This window comes from Dipodomys spectabilis, unplaced genomic scaffold (genome assembly GCF_019054845.1).
Source record: "Dipodomys spectabilis isolate Male_0828 unplaced genomic scaffold, ASM1905484v1 ptg000190l, whole genome shotgun sequence".
In the NCBI taxonomy this organism is placed as follows: domain Eukaryota; kingdom Metazoa; phylum Chordata; class Mammalia; order Rodentia; family Heteromyidae; genus Dipodomys; species Dipodomys spectabilis.
Window position 1 is genome coordinate 39,095 of NW_024870867.1, and position 25,304 is coordinate 64,398.

The window sequence follows — 25,304 nt, forward strand, 5'->3', positions numbered from 1 at the left end:
AGCCAAGGGGCAGACACATTCTAGCATGTAAAGATGAGGTGGGATTGAAGGCAGCAGAGAAATTAGGACAGGAGAAATTAGAACCCATGGCAGGAGATGCAGGATCTTCACTAAGGTCTGCATGATGAATGGGACAAGAATCTGAGGCTCAAGCCAATATCATAAAAAGTAGAGATGAATGAATATGTGGATAGGATATTTGAAGTGAGAAGAAGTATTCAAAACTGATGTAAGTCCGGGTAAATAGGGAAATAGTATATTGACACAATTAGAAAATTGAGAATGGCCAGTTTTGTAGAAAGTAAGTTTGGCTTGGGGCACTGGTGGCTCAGGGCGATAATCCTAGTTACTCCGGGGGCTGAGGTATGAGGAGATAAAGGTTCAAAGCCATCTTACACGGGAAAGTCTGTGAGACTCATATCTATCTCAAACTAACCAGCAAAATGTTGAAAGTGGAAATGTGGTTCAAGTGGTAGAGTGTCAGCTTTGCGCTGAAAAGCCAAGCAAGAGTTCAAGTCCCAATACTAGCACAAAAGGAAGAAAAAGAAGTTTGAGTTTGAACATGTTAAAAGATGTGATACCTTTAAATAGAAAATTACAGTAAACAATTAAAGGCTTAAATAACAGGTCTTGGATGGAACAATTGATGAAATTTTTATGAACACTCGAAATAAAGCTGTTTTGTTTTCATATCTTTTTACGTTGTGAAAATATTTGTCATTTCTGACAAATATCATACACAAGGATTACAAGAAGGAAATGTTAATCAGATGGGCAACCTAAAATAAAAATGTTTCAAATTTAGGCATGAACCTTACCTGTAAAGTAAAAGAACTATATCAATAATCTACTTAAAAGATCAAAATGTTGATAAAATGAATACAATTATTCTTTTTTTTGGGGGGGGGGTCTGGTCGTGGGGCCTGAACTCTAGGCCTGGGCACTATCCCTCAGCTCTTCAGCTCAAGGCTAGCACTCTACCACTAGAGCCACAGCGCCACAGCTTTTTTTTTTTTTTTGCTTATGTGGTGCTGAGGAATCGAACCCAGGGCCTCATGCATGCAAGGCAAGTGCTCTACCACTGAGCCACCTTCCCAGCCCCACAATTATTCTTTTAAGTAAGCGTATGAAATCCTTAAGGGTTGGGGAGGGTAGTCAGAAACACATTTATATTCCCCAGTGAGGTACTTGGTAAATGCTTAGTTGTTGAACTGAATTTTAAAATGATCCTTAGAGATATAAGACAACACACTAGCTTTTTTCTACTGTGGGTTTAAGCCTGTTTTCAATAAGCAAAGTTTATTGGTTTGGTTCAATTCCCATCTGTGCTATAGTCCATTGGGAGACTAATTAAGATATCTGGCTAATGTGAGAATTGTCAGAAAATTAAAAGTTAGAGGTGCCCCAAGTCCCACACTTGATTGGTCCACTGGGAGATATCTACTACTAGGTATGCCCTTAACCTGAAACCTTTAATCCAAATGACTGTCTTGGTTGGAGCAGAGTACAAAAGGATATATATGGAATTTTTTTTGGTGGCTCTTATAAAGACATACATACACCTACCAATTACAAAACTCAGGGGGGAAAAGGCCAGGTGCTGGTGGCTTGGGTTTGTAATCCTTCTCAGGAGGCTAAGATATGGGATTGCAGTTCTAATGTTTCATGGGCAGGAAAGCCCATGAGACAGCTCTGGAAATGGAGCCATGACTTAGGTGGTAGAGGGCTATCTTTGAGCAGAGAAGCTCAGAGACAACACCCAAGCCCTGAATTCAAGCCCCAAGACCTGCACAAAAAAGAAAAAGAAAGAGAGGAAGGAAGGAAGAGGGAAGAAATAAAGAAGAAAAAGAAGGAAGAGAAAAGAAAAAAGCTTTTTGATTTCAAGTATTTTCATTTTTGGTATGATCCTACTTTTAGCCAAAAGGAAAAACCTTACAATCACTAATCATGTATGATAATTATGAGATTTTCTTGATCACCATGTAAACAAAAATGATGTCCCAGCAAGCAAGTTCTTTTTTTTATTTTTTATTTTTATTGTGAAAATACTGTACAGAGGGGTTACAATTACATGGGCAAGATAATGAGTACATTTCTTATCAAGCATTGTAGCCTCCTCCTTTGTTTCCCCTTCCCATCCCTTCCCATCCTCCCCCCGCCCCCCCACCCAATCCTTTCCCCGCCTCCAAAGTTGTAAAGTTCGTTTTCAACATAACGACTTATACATCTCATTGTTGCAATGGGTCCACCTGTATCCCTATTTAAACGATTTGTTTTTCCCCTTCCCCTCAACAAATTATACTGACATCAAATACAGTGAAAGCAGGGGTTATATTGTGGGGGAGGGACCAGCAAGCAAGTTCTAAGAATAAGTTTTCTTGTGCATTTCCAAACTTCAGACTGAACATGTACCCACAAAAGGATTAGATTATGTATGTTTATGAGGTTTATTATTGTTTAATATTCAGCACCATATTCAGGACATTGGAATATAAAAAAAGATTCTGCAAGGAGTTCACTGTTCTTAAATATTCATTGGATCTCAAGAAATACCTTTCTCCTTTTATTCTCTAGTTGAATTTATATTTTTATAAAAATCACATTATTGTTCAGATATAATGGCGCAAGCCTATAATCCTAGCCATTAGAAAGGACTAAAGGAAAGAGGTCTAAAACCAACTTGGGCATAAAAAGCTCATGAACCTCCATCTTTAAATGTTTGTGTGCAGTGACATTCTGTCATCCCTGCAAAACAGGAACACACATATAGGAGGACTGTAGTCCAGGCTGGACCAGGCATGAAGCAAGACCCTCTCTTGAAAATAAGTAACACTAAAAGGGGGTGGCGGAGCAGCTCATGTGGTAGAGCATCTGCTTTGCAAGGATGAGATCCTGAATTCAAACCCTCGTACCATCACCACAAACAATCACATTAATTACACTGTTAACCTTATACTTTCATCCTTAGTATTCTGTGAGAGTTGTGTCATTTAGCTTAATAAATTAGCTGAACTACTTACAGAAGTTTTATGATTTTAATATAAAAAGTTCAAAAGTATATTCAAATGTACTTTCTACTAAACAATGTATTTGAAGTTTTTGGGTCTCATCACACATGCGCAAAATAGATAACTTCATTCATTCATTTGACAAATACTTGTAGAGCAGTTACCTTGTCGAATGCCTTGCTCTAAGTGCCGAAGACGCAGCAGGAAAGCAAACATGCTTATGATCATTAAAAACTTGTACTTCTCCTTTTGGCTCTCTGACCATCACCATAGTGGTTGGCAAGAACAAGTGCCTTACAAAAGGGAGCTAAGAAGATGGGTCCATTTTCTAAGAAAGAAGCACTGACCATATTCAATACGAGATATATTAGGAAAACACTAGTCACGAGGACTCAAGGACCCAATATCACATTTGATGGCCTCAAGGGTTGGGTATCTGACGCTGATCTGCAGAATGATGAAGTCGCATTAAAAAAAAATTCAAGCTAATAACTGAGGATGTTCAGAGAAAAAGAGCTGCCTAACCAACTTCCATGGCATCAATATTACTGAGCAAAATGTGCTCCATGGTCAAAAAGTGGCAGACCACGATTGAAGCTCATGCTGATGTCAAGACTATCGAAGGTTATTTGCTTTGTCTGTTCTGTGTTGGTTTTACTAAAAAACATAACCGTCAGACCTGCAAGACTTCCTAGGCTCAGCATCAGCCGATCTGCTTGATCCAGAAGATGATGGAAATCATGATCTGAGAAGTGCAGACAAACTGATTCCAGTCAGCCTTGGGAAAGACATAGACAAAGCTTACCAGTCTATTTATCCACTTCATGATGTCTTTGTTGGAAAAGTAAAAATGCTGATGAAGCCCCAGTTGGAATTGGGAGAACTCATGGAGCTTCATGGTGAAGGGGGCAGTTCGGGGAAAGCTACTGGGGACGAGACTGGTGCTAAAGTTGAGTGAATTGATGGATCTGAACCACCAGTCCAAGAATCCATTTAACATTCAGAGTTTTAATAGTGACAATAGGCCTATTTGTGAAAAAAAAACAACAACTTGTACTTCATCTATTCTATAATGATAATGTTTTGTCCTCAAAATAGTCATTTTAGTCCAAGTCTTTGTGATACTGATTGATTGAAAACTATGGATTAATTCTAGAACCAGAGGACACAGATGAAATAATGGTGTTGTTGATCCAAATGACTCATTTAAATTAATTCCTTGTATCTTAAAGAAAAAGATGGATGCCTAAAGTTCCACATTTGGGGTCTGGCCTTCTTGAAAATTCACGGGGACGGCAGAGCTGGTGCCATTGGTAATGCCATCAGCTTTGCCATTGGCTGATGTGATGCATGGGTAAAGGCCCACCTATTAATAAGAAAGAGCCTTGCAGTTTTAATTGTGTCTTATAATTGGTGGCCATATAAATGTAAAATGGTTTACTATTTGTTAAAAGTTCTTTATCCTTTAAGGACAGGACATTTTTGACACTTGCTTCCACCATCCTAACCCCCTCCCCCCTGCCCAGGTTTTAGGGAGAAAGCCACAGCTTCCAGATGGAGACAGTGATGATGATACCATAGCAGATATAACGAACAGGAAGATGGCAAAGCTGTACATGGTAAGTGGGCTACGAAGGGCTTGGGGCATTTCTGCAGGATAGGCTGTGGTCCGGGAGGCTATATTGGAAGGATGGCCTTTGCTGTGGTGCATAGCTCTCGTTAGTGCATAATAGAGAAGTGTGCAGGTAGAATCCATTTCTTTGTTCTTCTGAATTGATTAAAAACATTTTTTGTTATCTCATTCAAAAGAGCTAAATGAAGTTATGGACATGACTTACATACAACTATGTACTGTTAACTCTACTAGTTGGCAATAATGTGTTTTGATCTATTGTAGTGAACAAACAGTATAAAACGTAAGCTTTTTCTTGTAATTTCTTGTTATGATGATAACAATCTTTGCCTTCTTTAAAATATTTCCTTTGCCAAAATAAAGGCATTGTGTGTGTGTGTGTGTGTGTGTGTGTGTGTGTGTGTGTGTGTGTGTGTGTGTGTGTATGTGTGACAGTGTGGTAAGCTCTCATACCAATCAGGGTAAAGCAAGGTAAAACCAGTCTGTGTGTCCGTGTGTAGCAATATGGTCTGGACTGGCCTTGTGAAGTTGACAGGCCATGACCATGACTAGAGAGGGAAGGAGGGAAAAAAAGAGAGAGGGAGAGAGGAAAAGTAGGAGAGAGGGAGACAGACACAGACAGAGAGGAAGGGAGGGGAAGGAAGAGAGAGGGAAATGGAAGAAGGGAGGAAAGAGAGAGTGTTAGAAAGAGACAGAACTGAATAAGGTTTCTCCAACTATATGATTTTATTATTTTATTTAAATGTTCTTAGTGCTGGTCCTCAAGCTTGAACTTTTCTGCTCAAGACTAGTGCTCTACCACTTTGAGCCATAGCTCCAGTTCTGGTTTTCTGGTGGTTAATTGGAGATAAGAGTCTCAAAGACTTCTTGCCCAGGCTGGCTTCCCATCATGATTCTGAGATCTCATTCTCCTGAGTAGCTAGGATTACAGGCATGAGCCACCATTGCCCAGCTTAGGATTTTATTTTTAATTGCTGGTAAGGGTAACAAAACCCACAAGGTATGCAAGTTAAGGAGACTGCTAGAATGGAATTCTTCAATTGTTCCTCCCTTACAACTTTGTAAGCAAGTGATTGGGAGCAGATGGTATTTGTTGCTCTTTCAGAGGCTTTATAACCGACACCCTTATAGTTTTAAATGAAGCTTGAGTTAGAAATAGAAACTTGTGTAACCTAACTTCCCATTTATAAATGGGGAAGTGTTCTTTTCTTCCTAGATTGCAAAGGAAAACATGGCTGTCTTTTCCGGTAAATACTGATAATTTTAACATGAAATATACATGAAATATATAGTTTTATTTAAGTATCTTGTGGTTTTATTATTATCTCTAAAACAGCCTAAAATATTGTTTACTTCAAATCATCAATCAAAACTGTTTTGGATTAAAGAAATACTTTGGAATGGGAAAGTGTTAATCCTGAATTTTGGCTCCCTCTAGTGGAACTATAACATATTGCCCAGTCTAAAATAGAAAATGTTTCAAGGTAATTTGAGGGTTAAAAAAAGACTCAAATACATTTCTTATCAAGCATTGTAGCCTCCTCCTTTGTTTCCCCTTCCCATCCCTTCCCACCCTACCGCACCCCTCCCAACCCCTCCCCCACCAAAGTTGTAAAAGTTTGTTTTTCCACATAACGACTTGTACATCTCATTGTTGCAATGGATCCACCTGTATCCCTATTTAAACAAATTATTTTTTCCCTTCTCCTGTCCTTCAGATTTTTAGAATGCTCTAAAAGGGTATCAACCCTCAAGAAAATGTTAATTCTTTTTAAAAATTAAAATGTACCTTCCAGGCCTTAACAAAAAATAAAAGACTCAAAGAATGATGGAGGAGTGATGGAATATACTCATAAACTGATATGTTGAATTGACACTCCTTTGTAGAACTATTTAAAGGTAATGAAAAAAGATTTGAAGAATCACCAGGGTGCTTTTTGTTTTCTTGTTTTTTAATGCGTAACTTGTCATTGTGCTGAAAACCTCCATCATGATTTAGGAAAGTCCTAGAATCAAGTGCTCAGCCAACATGTTAACCGACAAGCTGACTTTTGAAAATCAATGTATTTTAGTTGGCAAACAAATATCCCTTTCAACTTTGTTTAGATCACCTGAAATTTTTTTAAAGGTTCTTCCAAATGTGACCAAGAAATTTACTTTGATAAGTTTCACCATATAGAGTTAAGTTACAAGGCCAACATTGAAAAATACCTATAAGCATAAAATACAATACCAATGTCTTCCTTCCTATAGTGCCTGTCACACAAGAGGTTTATCTGGAACAATTATCTGGGTGAATAGTCACACTCCAGATTTTGTGTATACATGGATGTGCTGTTATCACCCATCGTCAAAGTTGCTCTCAACTTTAGCAGAAATGATGAGGTGAAACTCACCATGTGTGAGCACCTCACCAAACTGTAAGCCTTGTAATTAGGGCCATTATTTTCAAATTTTTTTTTGGGGTCCGGTCGTGGGGTCTGAATTCTGTGCCTGGGCGCTGTCCCTCAGCTCTTCAGCACAAGGCTAGCGCTCTACCCCTTGAGCCACAGCGCCACTTCCAGCTTTTTTCTTTTTGCTTATGTGGTGCTGAGGAATCGAACCCAGGGCCTCAGGCATGCAAGGCAAGCGCTCTACCACTGAGCCACCTTTCCCAGCCCCTATTTTCAGATATTTTAATAACAATGTTAATTACATTTTAGTTAATAGTTCATTTCCCCCCAAAGGTGAATGAGCTTGGCTCATGGATGCTTTGTCTGTTTGCTTTAAAATTGTGTTGTTGAGGTATGGGTATATATTATAAAAATCACATTCTTGGACTTAGATTGCAATGAATACCATTATAGAATTGGGTAGTAATCTCCACAGTGTAATTTTAGAACATCTACTGTTCCCAAAGCGCAATGATATAGCTCACGGATTTTGTTAGGTTTCAGATGCAAGTGGATCCATGAGCGTGACAGTGGTGGCTGAGGAAAACCCCTTCTCCATGGCTATGCTGCTTTCTGAAGAATGCTTTATTTTGGACCATGGTGCTGCAAAACAAATTTTTGTATGGAAAGGTAAATGATGTCATTGATATTGTTGCTGCATTTCAGATTGGTGGGTATTTCTTGGTAGGGTAAAGAGAGTGTTTATTTTTATTTAAAAGAAAAGCCTAATTTTTAAGATATGATCTATAAATATCTCGCCTAAAAATGCAACCATATTCTTCTTATTTGCATCATTTACCAGAGACTATAGACATAAAGAAAGTATTTGGGCAATATCAAAGACTACTGTCCATTATTGTTATTTATCACACTTAATTTATTAGTAATATTTTCCATTTTTATGTTGCTATATTTAAATTATGATCCTGTTTCCTTTTTGGAGTGCATATATTTGTTTTGTTTTGCTGGTACTGGGGCTTGAACTCAGAGCCTTGAGCTCCCCCTTTTCTTGCACATGGCTGGCACTCTGCACTTAAGCCACGTCTCCAGTCCAGCATTTTGCTGATTAATAAAAGATGAGATCTTGTAAACTTTTCTGCCTGGGTTGGCTTTGAATATTGATCCTCAGATCTTGGCCTCCTGAGTGGCAAGATGACAAATGTGAGATGCTGGGGCTCAGCTCAAATATTTCATCATATGGCTTCTCTCTCTGAAAGTTTGTGTATCTTTAACTTTTAGGTAAAGATGCTAATCCCCAGGAGAGGAAGGCTGCAATGAAGACAGCAGAAGACTTTCTACAGCAAATGAACTATTCCACCCATACCCAAGTATGTACGAAAATGAATGGGCTAACACACACACACACACACACACACACACACACACACACACACACACACACACGGGAATCATGGCATCTTCATAGAACTCATGAAAAGTTTGCTCCAATACAATCTGTGTGTGTGTGTGTGTGTGTGTGTGTGTGTGTGTGTATGTGTGGTTACTCTCCATATGAGCATGCACAATCCTAGCTCATTTGTCTGGAGATCAGACCTTCTATAAGGCTGCATGGTCAGTCAGAGCCCATTTCTTCTGCAGCCATTTCTTCAAGATACCAAACCACAGTTGATTGAACCATATATTCCTTAGAGTAAGTTGTGTGATGTTAGCTGGCTAATTCCCAGATAATATTTGTCTTCATTGAGATCATTAAGACACTGGCTAATTACTTTTTTTTCCTTTTTGAAACTCTCACCTTCATTTACTATCTTCATTTTCTCCTGTCCTTCCACAAAGAGCACCATAATGAAGTAATTCTTTCCAACTCACAGGTGTCTGATGAATTCAGTGTAGACAAACTTATTTGTCTACAGGGGTAACATATGAAAGGAACATATTCTCTGACATTTCATGGTCAGTGGTGGCTGCTTTAGTTGTGACAAAAGCCTAAGTGGGTTATTTATCTTTACTTGCTGCTAAATTTACATTTGTAATCACAGAAAAGCGAGGGCAATATTTTCATGTCTTTAGTTCTTTCTCCACTACTAATGTCTTTCCTGGATCCTCTTATTATCCTATTTATTATGATTTAATATTTCAGATTCAGGTTCTTCCAGAAGGAGGTGAAACACCCATGTTCAAACAGTTCTTTCGGGATTGGAAAGATAAAGATCAGAGTGAAGGATTCGGGAAAGTTTATGTCACCGAGAAAGTGGCTCAAATACGACAGATTTCATTCGATGCCTCAAAATTGCACACGTCCCCGCAGATGGCAGCCAAGCATAGCATGGTGGATGACGGTTCAGGCAAAGTGGAGGTATTTGACATGCCTGTTTTTTTTTTTTTTTTTTATGGAGCTCATTTATGCCAGGATGGGTGGGAATATAACTTAGGGAAATAGCAAATATTCCAAAGGATGACTTTTACTTAGCAATGAAGATGGTCCCAAGTTGTATATTATTAAGTCGTGGAAGGTAAAGCTGGGTGAGATGCTGTCTGATCATAGCTACCCACTTTATACCCTGCACATCTAGATCCTGAGAAGGGAGGTGCTCTGTGCAAGATCCCTTCATTATTGGAGACATGGCATGGAGCCATCTTGGCTCCTGGTCTACAATAGCTCATTCTCCCAGCAGCCTGAATCTGGGGTTGTCTAATGAAGCTGTTGCTATGAATGTACCAATTAGCATCATTTTTTTCTTTTCCTCCACACACTGCACGCATCCGTGAAAGTAAACTGAGCATGTGCATGGGTTAAAACCAGGTGTGTTTAGAGCATTTGAATTCAGTTTGTTGATGATTTGAGATTAACATAGTCCTAATCATCATAACTTTTATCTTTTCATACTCAGTCCGCACTTCGATGGTCTAACTTAACCAGAACTGGAGGATGTCATTTCCTTTCCAAAATACTTTCATGGCTCTCCAGTCTTCCTAAAGACATCCATTGTTGACTGGACCTTAGTGACCGACTCTTGCTCTCTTCTTGCTTCACCCAGAGCCTTGAGGGCTGACTCCTCCCCTCACCATCTGACTAAGGTTCCCCACGCCTCCCTCCACCATCTGACTGACATTCATCCCTTCTTTCCTCTGCAACTCAGTCTAAATCACACGCTGCTCCTTTTCTGAGAAGCCTTCCCTTGACTTTCCTCAGTGCTCAACTCCCAAGTGACAATTATCACCTGTTTTCCCTCAGAAGTGCCACAGATTTGTTGATTGACTTACAGATTGCTCCCAGACCACTGACAAGTCCCTCCAGGACAAGCATGAGCTATTTCAGGCCTGCATTCATAGGGTTCAACTACAAGGCTGGCACCAAACCATCTAGTACGGAAATTTGGAGTCTAATTCTTCATGTTTTCCAGGAAATCAAGAGTGAATCTAAGTTACACAGGGCAGGGGAGTGGGAGAGGGTAAGGGAGAAGACTGCAGATGACCCTCATGGCTTCATGAAAGGGGCGCTAGCTTGTGGGGCTTGGGCTGTCTCCTGCTCAGACAATGGCCCCTCTGAAGCGCAGCATAAGCAACATGGCTGGTGGGAACTTGCTACACCAGCCTTAGCCCGGTCTCAGGCGCCATTTCCATCTCAGGCCACAGCTTCTTAGAATGTCCTCCTGTGGCACTGCTGATACCCAGTGGCTATCTTTCGGTTCTTAGGCTTGATGAGGCTGGGCTTCAGACTCCTTTCAAGAAAACACTGCGCTCTTCCCAGTGCCCACTGTGTATCTCGTGGCTGAGTGATGCCCAGCTCCTCCCAGGACCTGAGTTCAACAGGGTTTTTACCACGGGTCACTCTCTTCTTTGATCTACAACTCTCATCTCTCCGTTTTCAGTCAGTGATAAAGATAAGGAGGGAAGTAGCAGGAGAGATGGCGTGGCTGTTTTTAATCTCATCATTGCTTTTCAGGTTTATACCTAGATGGCTCCTTTTGAGAGCAGTAGTCAGGCTGTTAACATCTGTCTCTGGCTGCTATAACAAAAATAATCAACACTGGGGGCTTAAACAACAAGCATTTTGGATTCAGTATTTTCTTGGCGTCTTTTCTTGGTTCACAGGCAGTTGTTTTTAGCTCCTATTCTCCTAGGGTGGGGGGGGGGGTTAGATAGCGCTCTAGGATCTCTTTTTATAAGGAATCAGAGGTCTATATTCATCCTTATGGCTTACTCTCCTCTCAAAGGCCCCCCACCTCTGAGAAATCACATTGGGAATTTGGATTCAACATGAGTCATGAGCAGGACACAAACACTGAGTTCCTTGGGTGCTATGCTATTATTGTCAAGATCTATCAGCTCCTCATCTTAGAAAAACAGCCTCTCATGTCTTAAAGCACAGAGAAGAAAAAAATTACACAAGTGATGCAACTATTTTACATACAAACATATATTTCTGCACTAAATATTGCACTTTCTTTCTCTCTTTCTTTCTCTCTCTCTTTCTTTCTTTCTCCCTTCCTTCCTTCCTTCCTTCCTTCCTTCCTTCCTTCCTTCCTTCCTTCCTTCCTTCCTTCCTTCTTTCCTTCCTTCCTTCCTCCCTTCCTCCCTTCCTCCCTTCCTCCCTTCCTTCCTTCCTTCCTTCCTTCCTTCCTTCCTTCGCCTGAGCGCTGACCCTCAGCTCTTCAGCTCAAGGCTAGCACTCTCTACCACTTGAGCCATAGCACCACTTCTGGCTTTTTCTGCTTATGTGGTGCTGAGGAATCAAACCCAGGGCCTCATGCATGCAAGGCAAGCACTCTACCACTGAGCCATCTTCCCAGCCCTGCAGTCTTTTATGTCACCAGAATGTCATGCTTTCTTTGCCAGCTGATCAAATCATAGATATTTATTTATCAACACAGAACTGAGGTAAATAATGGAGAAGGAAATGAACCAAAACCAAAACCAAAAAACAGAGGCACTTAAGAAGTCAACAAGTTGTCAGATTGGTCAATCTTCTTCCTTTACTTGATTTGCAAACAAGTTCCAAAAATTACTTGGCAGTTGTTTAAGCATACATCTACACTAAAAGTTGTTAGGCCTATGAGAAGTAGTATTCTGGTAAGGAAATGTTAATATTGCATGTCTGCTCTATTTCTTTCAGATTTGGCGTGTGGAAAACAATGGTAGGGTCCAAATTGACCAAAATTCTTATGGTGAATTCTATGGCGGTGACTGCTACATTATCCTCTACACTTATTCCCGAGGACAGATCATCTACACTTGGTGAGTTTACCTCTCCCACAAGAGTTCAAATTTCACAGGGCCTAGGTTATGTTGCCAGTCACTAAAATGCATGCAGTCTGGGGTAGAATCATCCTATAATCGCCGGAGTGAGACTTGTGTAGCATGCATGTACTACTTAGATCATTTTTATTACAGGATTGGTTGTTCTAAAATGAGCAGTTCCATCTTAGAGTCAGACAGAAATGATTATTACTTAGCAAAGTTAGGTAAGGAGCTAAGTCCTAATTTTATTTACTTATTTTTTGTTTAGTAAGAGAGACTAAAATGACTACCACAGATGCTTTTAGAAAAACTGAGCAAAAGAATTCAGGACTCTGTGTTAGTGCTGTGGCAAGCAAGGAGCAGAGAAGGGGAAGAAAAGGATAGAAATAGGAAGGGGGGAGAAAAGGAAAAGAGAAAGAAGGGGAGATAAAGGAGAAGAGGAAGAAAAGGGATGGGAAAGAGTTTGAGTGTGTGTGTGCGCGTGTGTGTGTATCTGTGCGTGTGAGAGGTTAGGAAGAAGGAGACAGGACAGGATGGGGAGGGAGAAAAGGGGATGGGAAGAGGCAGTATTGATGTCATTATTAGACCTAATTTCAATGCTTAGCTCTGGATCTCCTCACCGTGTCTCAGAGGCTGATTCTAGCCTGGTTCAATATTCTTTCCTCTTCCCAAGTTTAAGTTGGTGTTGTCTTGACCTTTCCTAACGTAAGTCTCTTTTTGAAATGCTTATGTGAGAAAATCTTAAAACACGAGTACAAGCTCATTGACTTTCCTATTCTTCCTCTAGGCAAGGAGCCAATGCCACAAGAGATGAACTGACCACGTCTGCATTCCTCACTGTTCAGTTGGATCGGTCCCTGGGAGGCCAGGCTGTGCAGGTTCCCGTACTTTAACCCCCCACTAACTACACGTCCACATTTTGCTAGCTCAATTTTTTTTCTCTTCTTATCTCCTTACTTTTCCTTTCCTTTCCATTTATTTGTTTGTTTTTTATCTTTAAGTAGTTGTACAAAGGAGCTGTCACTTTTTTTAACTTATTGTAGAGGTGATGAACAGGGGGAAGGAGTTAGCATTTTAACAAAGCAGTTAATGAATGCAGTGCTTCTTGATCAATGTCTCCCCTTTCAACATTCTTATTCCTCCCTCCCCATATTGCCCTTCATTCGCTCTTCTTAATTTTGTAGGATGCACATTAAATTATTTTTATTTATTTATTTTTTGTTCCAGTCCTGGGGCTTGAACTCAGAGCCTGGGCGCTGTCTCTGAACTTGCTGTATTCAAGACTAGCCCTCTACCACTTGAGCCACAGCCCCACTTCCAGCTTTTTGATGTTAAAGTGCAGATAAGAATCTCATGGACTTTCCTGACCAGTTTGGCTTTGAAACACCATCCTTACATCTCAGCTTCTTAAATAGTTAGGATTATAGGCATGAGCTACCTGTGCTTGGCTACACTGGATTCTTTACTGAATTCTTGCCCTCTTCTCTACCCTTTTCCCTTTGACCCCAGTCTACCCCTTTTGTGTATCTCTGTCCTGGTGTTTTACTTTGCTGAACTTTGACTTTGCTTTTCTAACAAATTACGCTAATTGAGGTCTCCTTTGAATCTACAGTATTTCAGTTAAGACCTTCGTACACACTTGCGTACTACCCAATGTATTTACTTAAAAGTTTATAAGCTAAATCTAGCTTCCACATAGAAGGGAAAACATTCATCCTCTGTCTCTTGGGGCCTAACTTACTTCACTTAATATAATTTTCCCCAGGTCTTTCCATTTCTTTACAAATAGTATAATATGTCACTCTATGTAACCCAGACTGGCCTTGAATTTGTGATCTTCCTGCCTCAGCTTCCAAATGCTGGGATTATGGGTGTGCATCACCATACCAAGCGCTGCTATCTCAATTTCTAGCTATTTCTTTCCTCCCGTGTTGGGGTGGGAATTTGACATTTTCTTGCCTTAACTATTTTCATGTTTGAATTTAAATATCCCTGGTTTCATACCATATTAGTTGTCTCAGATTCTGGATAAGAAAGGGCACAAAAACAAAATAAAAATGTAAAAATATTAGCTAACTTAAGAGCTTCGAATAATTTTTCCCTTTAGAATCACACCATATACCATGACAATCATTTGTCATTAAAACTTTTACTACTAGCTGGGCACCAGTGGTGTCTCATGCTTATAATTCTAGCTACTCAAGAGGGTAATATCTAAGAATTGCCGTTTGAAGTCAGCCAGGGAAAGAAAACCCCATGAGATAGTTATTTCTGATTAACCACCAAAAAGCCAGAGGTGGAGCTGTAGTTCAAGTGGTAGAGCGCTAGCCGTGACACAAAGCTCAGGTACAGCATCTAGGCCCCAAGTTTAAGGCCCAGGGCGGGCACAAACAAACAAATAAATGGTTACTATTTCCAGCTGTTGTTAAGCAATTGAAATGGACAGACGAATGCCCCAGCACATATAGATTCTAATCCTGAGAACCTGCCAACATGTCATGCTATAGGATGAAAGAGAGTTAAGGTTAAAGATGGAATCACACTCATTAGCTGTCCTTAAGAGATTGTCTGGGATTACTGGGTAGTACACTGTCATTGCCAGGATTGTCAGTTGTAAACCAGGGAGCAAGGCAGAGGGAGAGGGGTGTATTATGGGAAAACTCAGCTGCTGTTGCTAGCTTTGAGAAAGGTGCCCCCAACCAAGTAATACGGACAACCTCTAGAAGCTGGGAACTAACAAGGAAAGAATTCATCACCAGAACCTCTAATTCAGTTCTACAACAGCTTGATTTTGGTCTAGCAACTGAATTAGCCTAATAACTCATTTCAGACTTATAACCTCCAGAACTGTAAGATAATAAATTCATATGTGTTTATGATTTGGTGCAGAAGGGATAGGAAATAAATATAGCAGTATGGAGCAAACACAGATGAGTAATTCTATTTAGTAGGTAAAAAAATTGAACGGTATTTTACACACTCTCAAATCATAACGCTTCATGTATTATTTTGTACAGACAAATCAACTCAGAAAAAAGAGAGCATGTTTCCATATTTTTCTTTTTTAGGTACCAAAATCTTGATTGAAAGAAAGTGGAGTGGAAATGGCAGAGAGGGGGAAGAGAAGGATAGAAATAGGAGGTTGGGGGTGGGGAGGGGATGTGCTGAAAAAGGAAAGGAGAAAAAGGAGAGAGAGAAGAGATGCAAAACAAAAGAGATTGGAGAGATTATTTGTGTGTGAATATATGGGGGAGAAGAAAATGGGACAGGAGTGGAAGGGAGAGAAGGGGATGGGAAGAGATAATATTGGCATATTTGTCATAAACATAGTTACTATATAAGTTGGGTGCCAGTGGCTCACACTTATAATCCTAGCTAGTCAGGAGGCTGAGATCTGAGAATCATTGCTGGAAGCCAGCCCAGGCAGGAAAGTTATGAGACTCTTATCACCAATAAAATACTAAAACTCTGGTAGTAGAGCTGTGGCTCAAGTGGTAAAAAAATATCTGCTACTTTTTGTCAGGACTCTTACTGGTATTCACAGGAAATTCTTGGTCTTTGATTATTTAATTCATTATTCTGTAACTGAAATGTGTCTATTTTATTTATTTATTTATTTTGAGTCCGGGTCATAGGGCCTGAACTCTGGGCCTGGGCACTATCCCTCAGCTCTTCAGCTCAAGGTAGCACTCTACCACTTGAGCCACAAGCCACTTCCGGCTTTTTTCTTTTTGCTTATGTGGTTCTGAGGAATCGAACCCAGGGCCTCAGGCATGCAAGGCAAGTGCTCTACCACTGAGCCACCTTCCCAGCCCTGTGTCTATTTCTTACTAACCCAAGTAACACTTGCTTGTTCTTTGTCTCTATAGCTAACTTGCAATTACTTTGTACCTTTTCCATTCTCCCTCTCTCTTTACAGCTGGAGACATTTGTGCAGCTGCCTGGAAAATTTTTCTAGCTACTTTTTTCTTTATATATATATATATATTTATTATAAAGATACTGAATGGAGGGGTTGCAATTACATGATCAAGGTAATGAGTCCATTTCCTATCAAGCCTTGTTACACCCTCCTTTATTTTTCCCCTACCATCCTTTTACAATGGGTCATCCAGTATCCTTATTTAAGCATTTTGTTATTTCCCCTCCCCTCCCCAAATTAGAAAATGTATTTTTTGTGCATAAATATGCATTACGTAGAAAAATGTATTTACAAGATGCAGGGCAGCAGAATCAAATATAGTGAAAACAGGGATTGTACCATGGGGGAAGAACATACAAAAGAAACAAAAAATCACATATAAGTACAATAAAAAGAATAGCAAAAAAGATAAAACCTCTTGTGTCTCTATCTTGGGGTTCATTTCGCTTAGGATCAGGTTATATGGTCTTATGTACATAGCTTTTGATTTCTGCTTGTCCTAGACATATACTAGTTATAGCAGATAAGGGAAACCATGGGATCTATGTTTCTTTGAGTCTGGCTTACTTCACTTAATATAATTTTTTCCCAAGTCTTTCCATTTCCTAACAAATGGGGCAATGTCATTCTTTCTGATGGAGGCATAGATTTCCAGTGTGTGTGTGTGTGTGTGTGTGTGTGTGTGTGTGTGTGTGTGTGTGTGTGTGTGTGTGTGTATCTAACTCACATTTTCTTGATCCATTCATCTACTGAGGGGCATCTGGGTTGGTTCCATATCTTAGCTATGATGAATAATGCTGCAATAAACATAGCTGTGCTGGTAGCTTTAGTATAGCTTTTTTGTTGTTGTTGTTATCCTTTGGGTAAATGCCCAGAAGTGGGATTTCTGGGTCCCAGGGAGCTCTGTGTGGAGTCTTTTGAGGAACCTCCATACTGCTTTCCAGAGTAGTTGAACAAGTTTACAGTTCCACCAATAATGCAGTAGTAGGGTTCCCTTTTGGCCATATCCCCTCCAGAGTCTGTTGTTACTAGATTTCTTGACTATAGCCATTCTACCTGGGGTGAGGTGGAATCTCAATGTTGTTTTGATTTGCATTTCTTTTATGGCTAGAGAGGTTGAGCATTTCTTCATGTGTCTATTGGCCATTCTTATTTCCTCTTCAAAGAAATCTCCCTTTAAGTCTTTATCCCACTTATAAATAGCGGTTGTTACTTTGAGGATTTGTTGTTGAGGGATTTAGTTTTTGAGTTCTAAGTATCTTTTAGATATGAGACCCTCGTCTGTTGTATGGCTAGTGAAGATCTTCTCCCAGTCTATGGGCTTTCTGTTGATCTTGCTAGCTATGTCCTTTGCCATGCAGAAACTCTGCAACTTCATAATCCCATTTGTCCAACCCTTCTTTGATTTGTTGTGTTTCTGGGTCTCTATTAAGAAAATTTCAGCCTGTGGCAAGGAGACCTAGAGTTTCTCATATTCCTTCCTGTAATGTTTTCAGAGTGTCTGCTTTGACTCCGAGGTCTTTGATCCATTTGGAGTTGATTCTGGTTCAGGGTGATATTTGGGGATCTAGCTTTAGTTTTCTACAGGTGTTTAACCAATTTTTCCAGCACCATTTACTGAAGAGGCTGTCTTTCTTCCGTTCTATTTTTTTAGCTCTCTTATGGAAGATTAGGTGGCTATAGGTCTGTGTACTCATTTCTGGGTCTTTAGTTCTATTCCTTTGGTCCTCAGGTCTCTTCTTGTGCCAGTACCAAGCTGTTTTTATTACTATGGCTTTGTAGTAGAGTTTGAAGTTTGGAATTGATATTCCTCCAGTGCTGTTCTTTCTGTTAAGGATCGTTTTTGCTATTCAGGATCTTTATTGTTCCATACAAATTTTTGGATTGCTTCTTCTATTTCCATGAAAAATGAGGTTGGGATATTGATAGGTATCATATTGAATTTGTAGATAACCTTTGGAAGTATTGCCATTTTCACGATGTTAATCCTCCCAATCCAGGAGCATGAGAGGTTTTTTCCTCTTCCTTAGTTCTGCTTTAATTTCCTGTTTCAGGTTTTTAAAGTTTTTGTCATAGAGGTCCTTCACTTCTTTAGTTAACTCCTAGGTATTTTATTTTTTGTGGAGGAGTTGCTTTCCTGATTTTAGCCATGCTCTTCTCATTATTGGCATAAAGGAAAGCCATGGATTTTTGAGGGTTAATTTTATACCCTTCTACTTTGCCAAAGTTTTGAATCAGCTCAGGTAACTTAGTAGTGGAGTCCATGGTATTCTTTAAATACAAGATCATGTCTTCTGCAAAGAGGGAGAGTTTTACTTCATCTTTCCCTATTTGGATCCCCTTTATGTTTGCATCTTGTCTTATTGCTCTTGCTAGGCATTCTAATACTAAATTGAAGAGAAGTGGAGAGAGTGGACATCCTTGTCTCATTCCTGAATTTAGATGAAATGGCTTTAGCCTTTTGCCATTAAGTATAATGCTGACTGTATGTAGGTTTGTCATAGATAACCTTTATTATGTTGAGGAATGTTTCATGAATTCCTAGTTTTTCCGGAGCTTTTATCATAAAGGAGTGTTGGATCTTGTCAAATGCTTTCTCTGCATCTATTTTTATCCTTGCTCTTGTTGATGTGATGAATTATATTAATTGATTTGTGTATATTGAACCAGGTTTGCATCCCTGAAATGAATCCTGTTTGATCGTGGTGTATGATTTTTTTTGATGAGTTGTTGAAGTTGATTGGCCAAAATTTTGTTGAGAAATGTTGCATGGATGTTCATCAAAGAAATTGAAGAATTAGAGGAGTATTGGTGTGAGTTCTGCTTCGAAGGCCTTGTAGAATTCAGCTGTAAATCCATCTGGTCCTGGGCTTTTCTTGGGTGGGAGGTGTCTTATTTCTGTTTCTATTTCAATGCTTGATATGGGTCTATTAAGTTGGTTTAGCTCAGCTTAATTTAGTTTAGGCATGTCAATATTTGCTAGAAATTTATTCATTTCTTCCAGATTCTCAAGCATATTAGCATAAAGGTTTGAAAAGTATTCCCTTATAATGTTCGGAATCTTGGTTGTTTTGGTGGTGATGTTACCATTCTCATCTCTGAGAATGTGTTCTCTTTTTTTCTGATAAGGGTCTGTCAATTTTGTTTTGTTTATTCTTTCTAATTTTTTTTGGACTCCAATTCATTTAATTCTGATATAATTTTAATGATTTCTTTCTGTCTACTGGATTGGGGTTTACCTTGTTGCTCTTTTTCAGGAGCTTCAAGTGACTTGTTAAATTTTTGTTTCAGATCTCTCCAACTTGTTGCTTTAGAAACTCAGAGCTATAAACATGCCTCTGAGTACTGCCTTTGCTGTGTCCCAGAGGAGCTGGTGCTTTATTTGTTCATTTTTGTTAAATATCATGAACATTTGAATTTCCTTTCTCATCTCTTATATGACCCACTGGTGGTTCAACGGTGTGTTGTTCAGCCTCCATGTGTTACAGGATTTCTTTTGGTGGCTTTTGGTGTTGAATTCTAATTTTATTTCCATGTGTTCTCAGAGAATGCAGGGCATAATTTCAATGTTTCTAAATTTGGACAAATTTGCTTTGTGACCTAAAATGTTGTCTATTTTGGAGAATGTTCCATGTGCTGCTTAGAAGAATGTGTATTCTGATGCTGCTGGGTGAAATATTCGGTAGATGTCTGTTAAGTTTAGTTGATCTATTCAGTTATTTAGTTCTGAGGTTTCTCTGTTGAGTTTTTGCTGGATTGACCTATCCAGCAGGGATAGTGGTATGGTAAAGTCCCCAACAATTAATGTCTTTGGATCTATGTGTGATTTTAGGGAAAGTAGTGTTTCTTGGATAAATTGGGGTGCTCCATTATTTGGTGAGTATATTTTTAGAATTATGATATCCTCCTGAAGGAGACATCCCTTAATCACTATGTAATCACCTTCTTTATGTCTTCTCACTAATTTTAATTTGATGTCTATTTTATCTGATATTAGGATTGCAACTCCTGCCTGTTTATGGGGGCCATTTGCTTGGTAGATTTTATTCCAGCCTTTCACTTTCAGAATATGTTTGTTTTTGTGAGCAAGGTGTGTCTCTTGAAGGCAACAGATAGAAGGATCTCTTAATTGGAGATTTACGACCATTAATATTGAGAGTTAGGACTGAGAGGTGTTTAGTAGTTCCTGCCATGTTACCTGCCTTTGTGGAGGCTATGCCAACTGTGTTCTTCCTATGCTTCTTGGATTCTCTCTTTGGGGGCTGTTTCTTGGCCTTTATTGTGCTCTTGTTGGTTTTCTATGTGCAGGACATCTTTAAGTATCTTGCTATGCAAGGTTTTTATTTGACCTTCTGTTATGAAGGAGAGTTTTGCTGGGTATAGTATTCTTGTTTGATAATTGTTTGTCTTTAGGACATGGCATACATCATTCCAGGCTCTTCTTGCTTTCATGGACTCTGTTGAGAAATCTGAAGCTATTCTGATTGGTTTCCTTTTATAGGTGATTGGTCTTTTTTCCTTGACAGCTTTAAGGATCCTTTCCCTGGTCTGAATTGATCCTGCGTGGATTACAATATAATTGTGGGATGTCCTGTTCTAGTCTGGTCTATTTGGGGTTCTAAATGCTTTTTGTATTTGAATAGGCCTCTGTTTTTTTTTCATGTTTGGAAAGTTCTGCTAGGATCCTGTTAAATAAATTTCCTAGACCATTAACTTCTGTTTCTAGGTGCTCCTCTACCCCCATTATCCTCAAACTAGGCCTTCTGATGGTGTCTTCTAGATGTTTAATAGATCTATCATATTTCGTGGATTTGTCTTGAATAGTTGTCTGTTCTTTCTCTGTAATATTTAAGTTGTGGCTTAATTGAATAGGAAGAGGATGTCTTAATTAACAGGAACATATGTAACAGGATTTCTTAATTAAAGCCTAATAGGAATGGTATGTAACTAAAATACAATCAACCAGGGCCAGCCTACACTGAGCTGTCTCTGCTTGGGAGGAACAACTCTCCCCAGGGGTGGAGCTGAGTCTTTTGACCTGCTGAATGTCTCCTATTGTCTTCTTCCCAGGCCTGAGTTATGCTAGCTGCTCTAACTGGGTCTGGGTCAGTATCAAAGATGGAGTTTTTCTCTGGTGGTGGGGGAGGGGCTACCTTCCCACTGCTGCTCCGAGAGGAGTGAGGATGTCTTGGGCATACTCACAGCTATCCTTTGGTTTCCGGTCCATTCATGTCCATGGTCTGCGGCTGTCTGTGGTCAGCCAAATGAAGATTTCCACTCCTTGTCAGCTCTTGCTGGCAGTGAGTAGAATCCACTTGCAAACTATCTCTCATGCCTTTGTCCTGAACTCTCTCTGTCGATGTGGCAGCCAGCGGTAGCAGCTGCCACTGCTGTGAACCTGGGGATACTCCAATCTGTGTCCTTAAGCTGCCTGAGTTTTTACTCTCTGGCCAAACTCTCTGTAGTATGATAACATACTTGGTGTGACTCTCTATCCTTAGATTTTCCACTGGAATACTAATATTGGTTTCTATGCAATCTTCCTCTCATGTCTCTAGCTACTTTTTGGGAAGACATCTGCTCCCATCTGCTGGGAAATGTCTTTCAAACCTGACACAGCAGCATGAAGCATTAGCTTAATTTCCTCATGTCTCATGTCAAGTGAGCTAAGAGTCTATTGGCATACCATTTGGGGGGTTTGCTTTGTTTTCAAGTCTTCATAAATGTATAATTGTGTCTTCAAGCATAATAATTAAGTAGAATAGTAAGCCAGGTACTTTAGAACATAAAACCCAGCTGTAAAACCTACTTTGACCTTTCAACTACTTTCTTTCTATCTTGATAATGATTAATAGATATAATCAGGTCTAATCTAAAGCTGTATATAAAATTTTAAAGTTTAACTTGATAATTGTTAATGCTAATAAATAAGACAAAGGATTATTTACACTCAGATCTGATCTTTCGTAAAATCTATTCATTTCCTCTTACTCATATTTTATTAGCTTCAATTAGTATACAAGGAAGTTTCATTGTGACATGTCTACATAAGCATGCAATGTACCTTGATCAAACTTGATCCATGAAGCCAGTTGAACCCTAAATTGGCAATAGAATAGTAATGTTCACTGTGAACACTAGATGGCAGTGGTTCTCAGTAATGCTTTAGAAAAAAAAAGTCTTGTATTGTGGTTGTAAACATTCCTTTGTAGAATGCACTGAGCTTATTGAACAAACTTTAATGTGCCCTTTCTCTGTCTTATTCTTCTGGCACAATAAGGCATCAACCTTCATCAATGTTCCCTTTTCCTTTATATTGGCAAGTGAAGTCTTTTTTTTAAGACTATGTGAAACACTAGTCAGTCTAAGCATTTTCCCTTACCACCTTTCCATCCCTACCACCACCTGCCAAAGCTTTGTGACTGAGGATATTTTCCTAATTAGCTGATTTGAATGCTACTAGTTGAAGCATACTGATGAAGTCAACTGTTTTCAGTGGTCCCCTGGGCCTTCTAGGAAGACAGACTAGTTTTAGAACAGAGCAGAACAAATGAAAAAGAAAGAAATAAGGGACTGGCCCAGTGTTTTAACTCTTTATGTAAAAAAACTCACCCATAGTTTGTGTGAGAAATAGACAATTCTAATCTAATTTTTAATTGAAATAATAAAATTACTATTTATTTTCTTTAATCTCCTCATCTTTGGAAAGTCCTTATACTATATGGAGAATACATACGTTAAGCATGTCTATTATTTTCAATCAGTCAGTTCTGGGGCTTGAACTCAGGGTATCACACTCTCATTTGGCTTTTTCCTCTCAAGGCTGGTGTTCTACCACTTGAACAATACCTCCACTTCTGCCTTTGGGGTGGTTAATTGGAAAAAATCAATCTCTTGGATTTATCTGGTTTCAAATTTATATCCTCAGATCTCAGCTTCCTAACAAGCTAGGTTTACAGGTGTGAGCTACCAGAGCCCAGCGTTATTTCCATTTCTTTAGGTATTGTGAAGCGTAGAAAATACATATAATTAGTTTATTTTTGTCAGTTTTAACACTTCATCTCACACAATGGGGATATAGTAATAGTATTGTGAGGAACAATGTCTTACCTATTCCTTTTTGTCAATCTTTTGAGAATTGTTTTTCTGAAAAGATCCTCCTTTGCCAAATGGTTGGCCCTGGTTGATTGTATTTTAGTTACATCCCATTCCTACTACACTTTAATTAAGAAAGCCTGTTACATTTATCCCTGCTAATTAAGACATCCTCTTCCTTTTCAATTAAGCCACAACCTATTGTAGATTTTGAACCTGAGCTGGCCAATCTGAGCAGAGGGGCAGGGCCCACTGCATTAGGAATAAAAAGGGAGCAGCCTGATTGTTCTGTGAGATTTCTTACTGGATTCTGGCTAATGGTGCACCCTTCTGCAGAAGTAAACCCTACCTTGCTGAGTTTCTTTAAAGATGCTCCATATTCCTATATAATACCCCAGCATCCCAAGGATCTTTTTTTATTATCTTAGTTTTTGAAGTATATGAATACATATCTCTTAATCATCTAAACTAGATCCAAAACATGTGAGAATCTTTTGTGTCTATACATAATGTGTTGATATAATTTTATATGCATTTCTTATAAGTTATTTTTCAAATAAGATCATATAGATGCCAGTATTCTGCTGTTTTTGCCTTTTCTGATTTGGTGATGTAGATGATGAAAGTTAATCTTCCTGCTTTCTGAAAGAAAGGGACACTATGTCTACTGTGAACAAGGGCACTGTGCTGGATTACTACCACCAACCTGTTCTTTCTGCTATCGTTCTTCTTCTGCTCCTGGCATTTTATATGTACTTCTGTTTATTTTCAGAAAAGAAAAGTGAGAAGACTTTTTAGAAAGTCAACCTGTTTCACTGCATTCTGGACTGTATTTCTCCTATTTCCCTTTTCCCTCCACACAGGTCAGAGTTTCCCAAGGCAAAGAACCTACTCACCTGCTAAGTTTGTTCAAAGACAAACCACTCATTATTTACAAGAATGGAACATCAAAGAAGGGAGGGCAAGCACCTGCTCCCCCTACACGTCTCTTCCAAGTACGGAGAAACCTGGCATCCATCACCAGGATTGTGGAGGTAATGCCATGTATCTAGTAAAATGTGCCCTTCAGACAGGTGGCAAGTAACTGCTTTACATCTCTCTAATACAAATAAAATCTAGAATTTAAAAAAACAACATTGAAAGCAAGGGAGTTGAGTTCAAAGTTAAAACTCTGGTTTCTCACATTTTTCAACTGCCCTGAACTTAAATGAATACTGTCATAAATGAAGTTGAAAAAGGCAGGAGGCAGCTCTCATCTCGAAAGGTTTGGTGTAGAAGGACTGTGAGTGGTGGTCAGGTGACACCACATGTGGAAAACCGGAGAGGGAAGGGCCTTGTTTGTACAAGCATAACAAATGTGGAGAGCAAGCTTGGTAATGTTGGACCAACCCCATCACACTTCACATCCCAGTCACCTCAGTCACTAATTATTTCCAGTGCTCCCTAACCACTCTTAAATGTCCCTGTTCATTCCAAACAGGAACCTACCTACCAAGCCTTTCCTCTGAGCCCAAACTATTTAGCTGAGACCTTAATATCAAGTCAATCAGGCAGGTGTCCATGGCTTACACCTGTGATCCTAGTTACTCAGGAGGCTGAGAGCTGAGGATTGTGATTAAAGCCAGCCTGGGCAGGAAACTCTGTGAGACTATTTCCTTAATTAATTACTAAAATGCTGGAAGTGAAGCTGTGGCTCAAAGCAGTGGAGCACTAGTCTTGAGCACAAAAGCTCAGGGGCAATGTCCTGGCTCTGAGTTCAAGTCCCAGGACTGGCACAAAATAAAAACAGAAGCAAAACGAACCGTGGTCAGTGTTGCATCACTCCACTGCCAACATCTTCTCTAAGTCTGCTCTGAGGCTGTCATCTGAGGACAGATGTTCGTAGAGTGCTCTTTGGTGCTGAGGTGTATTTCCTTCCAATGTCCATTCAGTAGGGCATCTAGATGAGGCTGGGGCATTCTCCTTGCTCACTCCTTCCTTCCTCTTCCAGCAGGCTAACCATTGCTGAGTGA

General features: G+C 39.5%; 1 protein-coding gene and 1 pseudogene across 1 annotated transcript in view; both read left to right on the top strand.

Moving 5' to 3' along the window:
• Positions 1 to 282: 282 nt before the first annotated feature.
• LOC122121578 lies at positions 283 to 4,005 on the top strand (annotated as a pseudogene).
• Positions 4,006 to 4,538: 533 nt separating this feature from the next.
• Scin (scinderin) overlaps positions 4,539 to 25,304 on the top strand; it is a 31,936-nt gene continuing 11,170 nt past the window's right edge. Inside the window, exons 1-7 of the mRNA XM_042695838.1 lie at positions 4,539 to 4,627; positions 7,571 to 7,703; positions 8,313 to 8,400; positions 9,174 to 9,390; positions 12,151 to 12,272; positions 13,063 to 13,153; positions 24,156 to 24,326. Of these exons, the coding sequence (XP_042551772.1) occupies positions 4,610 to 4,627; positions 7,571 to 7,703; positions 8,313 to 8,400; positions 9,174 to 9,390; positions 12,151 to 12,272; positions 13,063 to 13,153; positions 24,156 to 24,326 (840 nt within the window). The 5' untranslated portion in view covers positions 4,539 to 4,609. The remainder of the gene's footprint in view (positions 4,628 to 7,570; positions 7,704 to 8,312; positions 8,401 to 9,173; positions 9,391 to 12,150; positions 12,273 to 13,062; positions 13,154 to 24,155; positions 24,327 to 25,304) is intronic.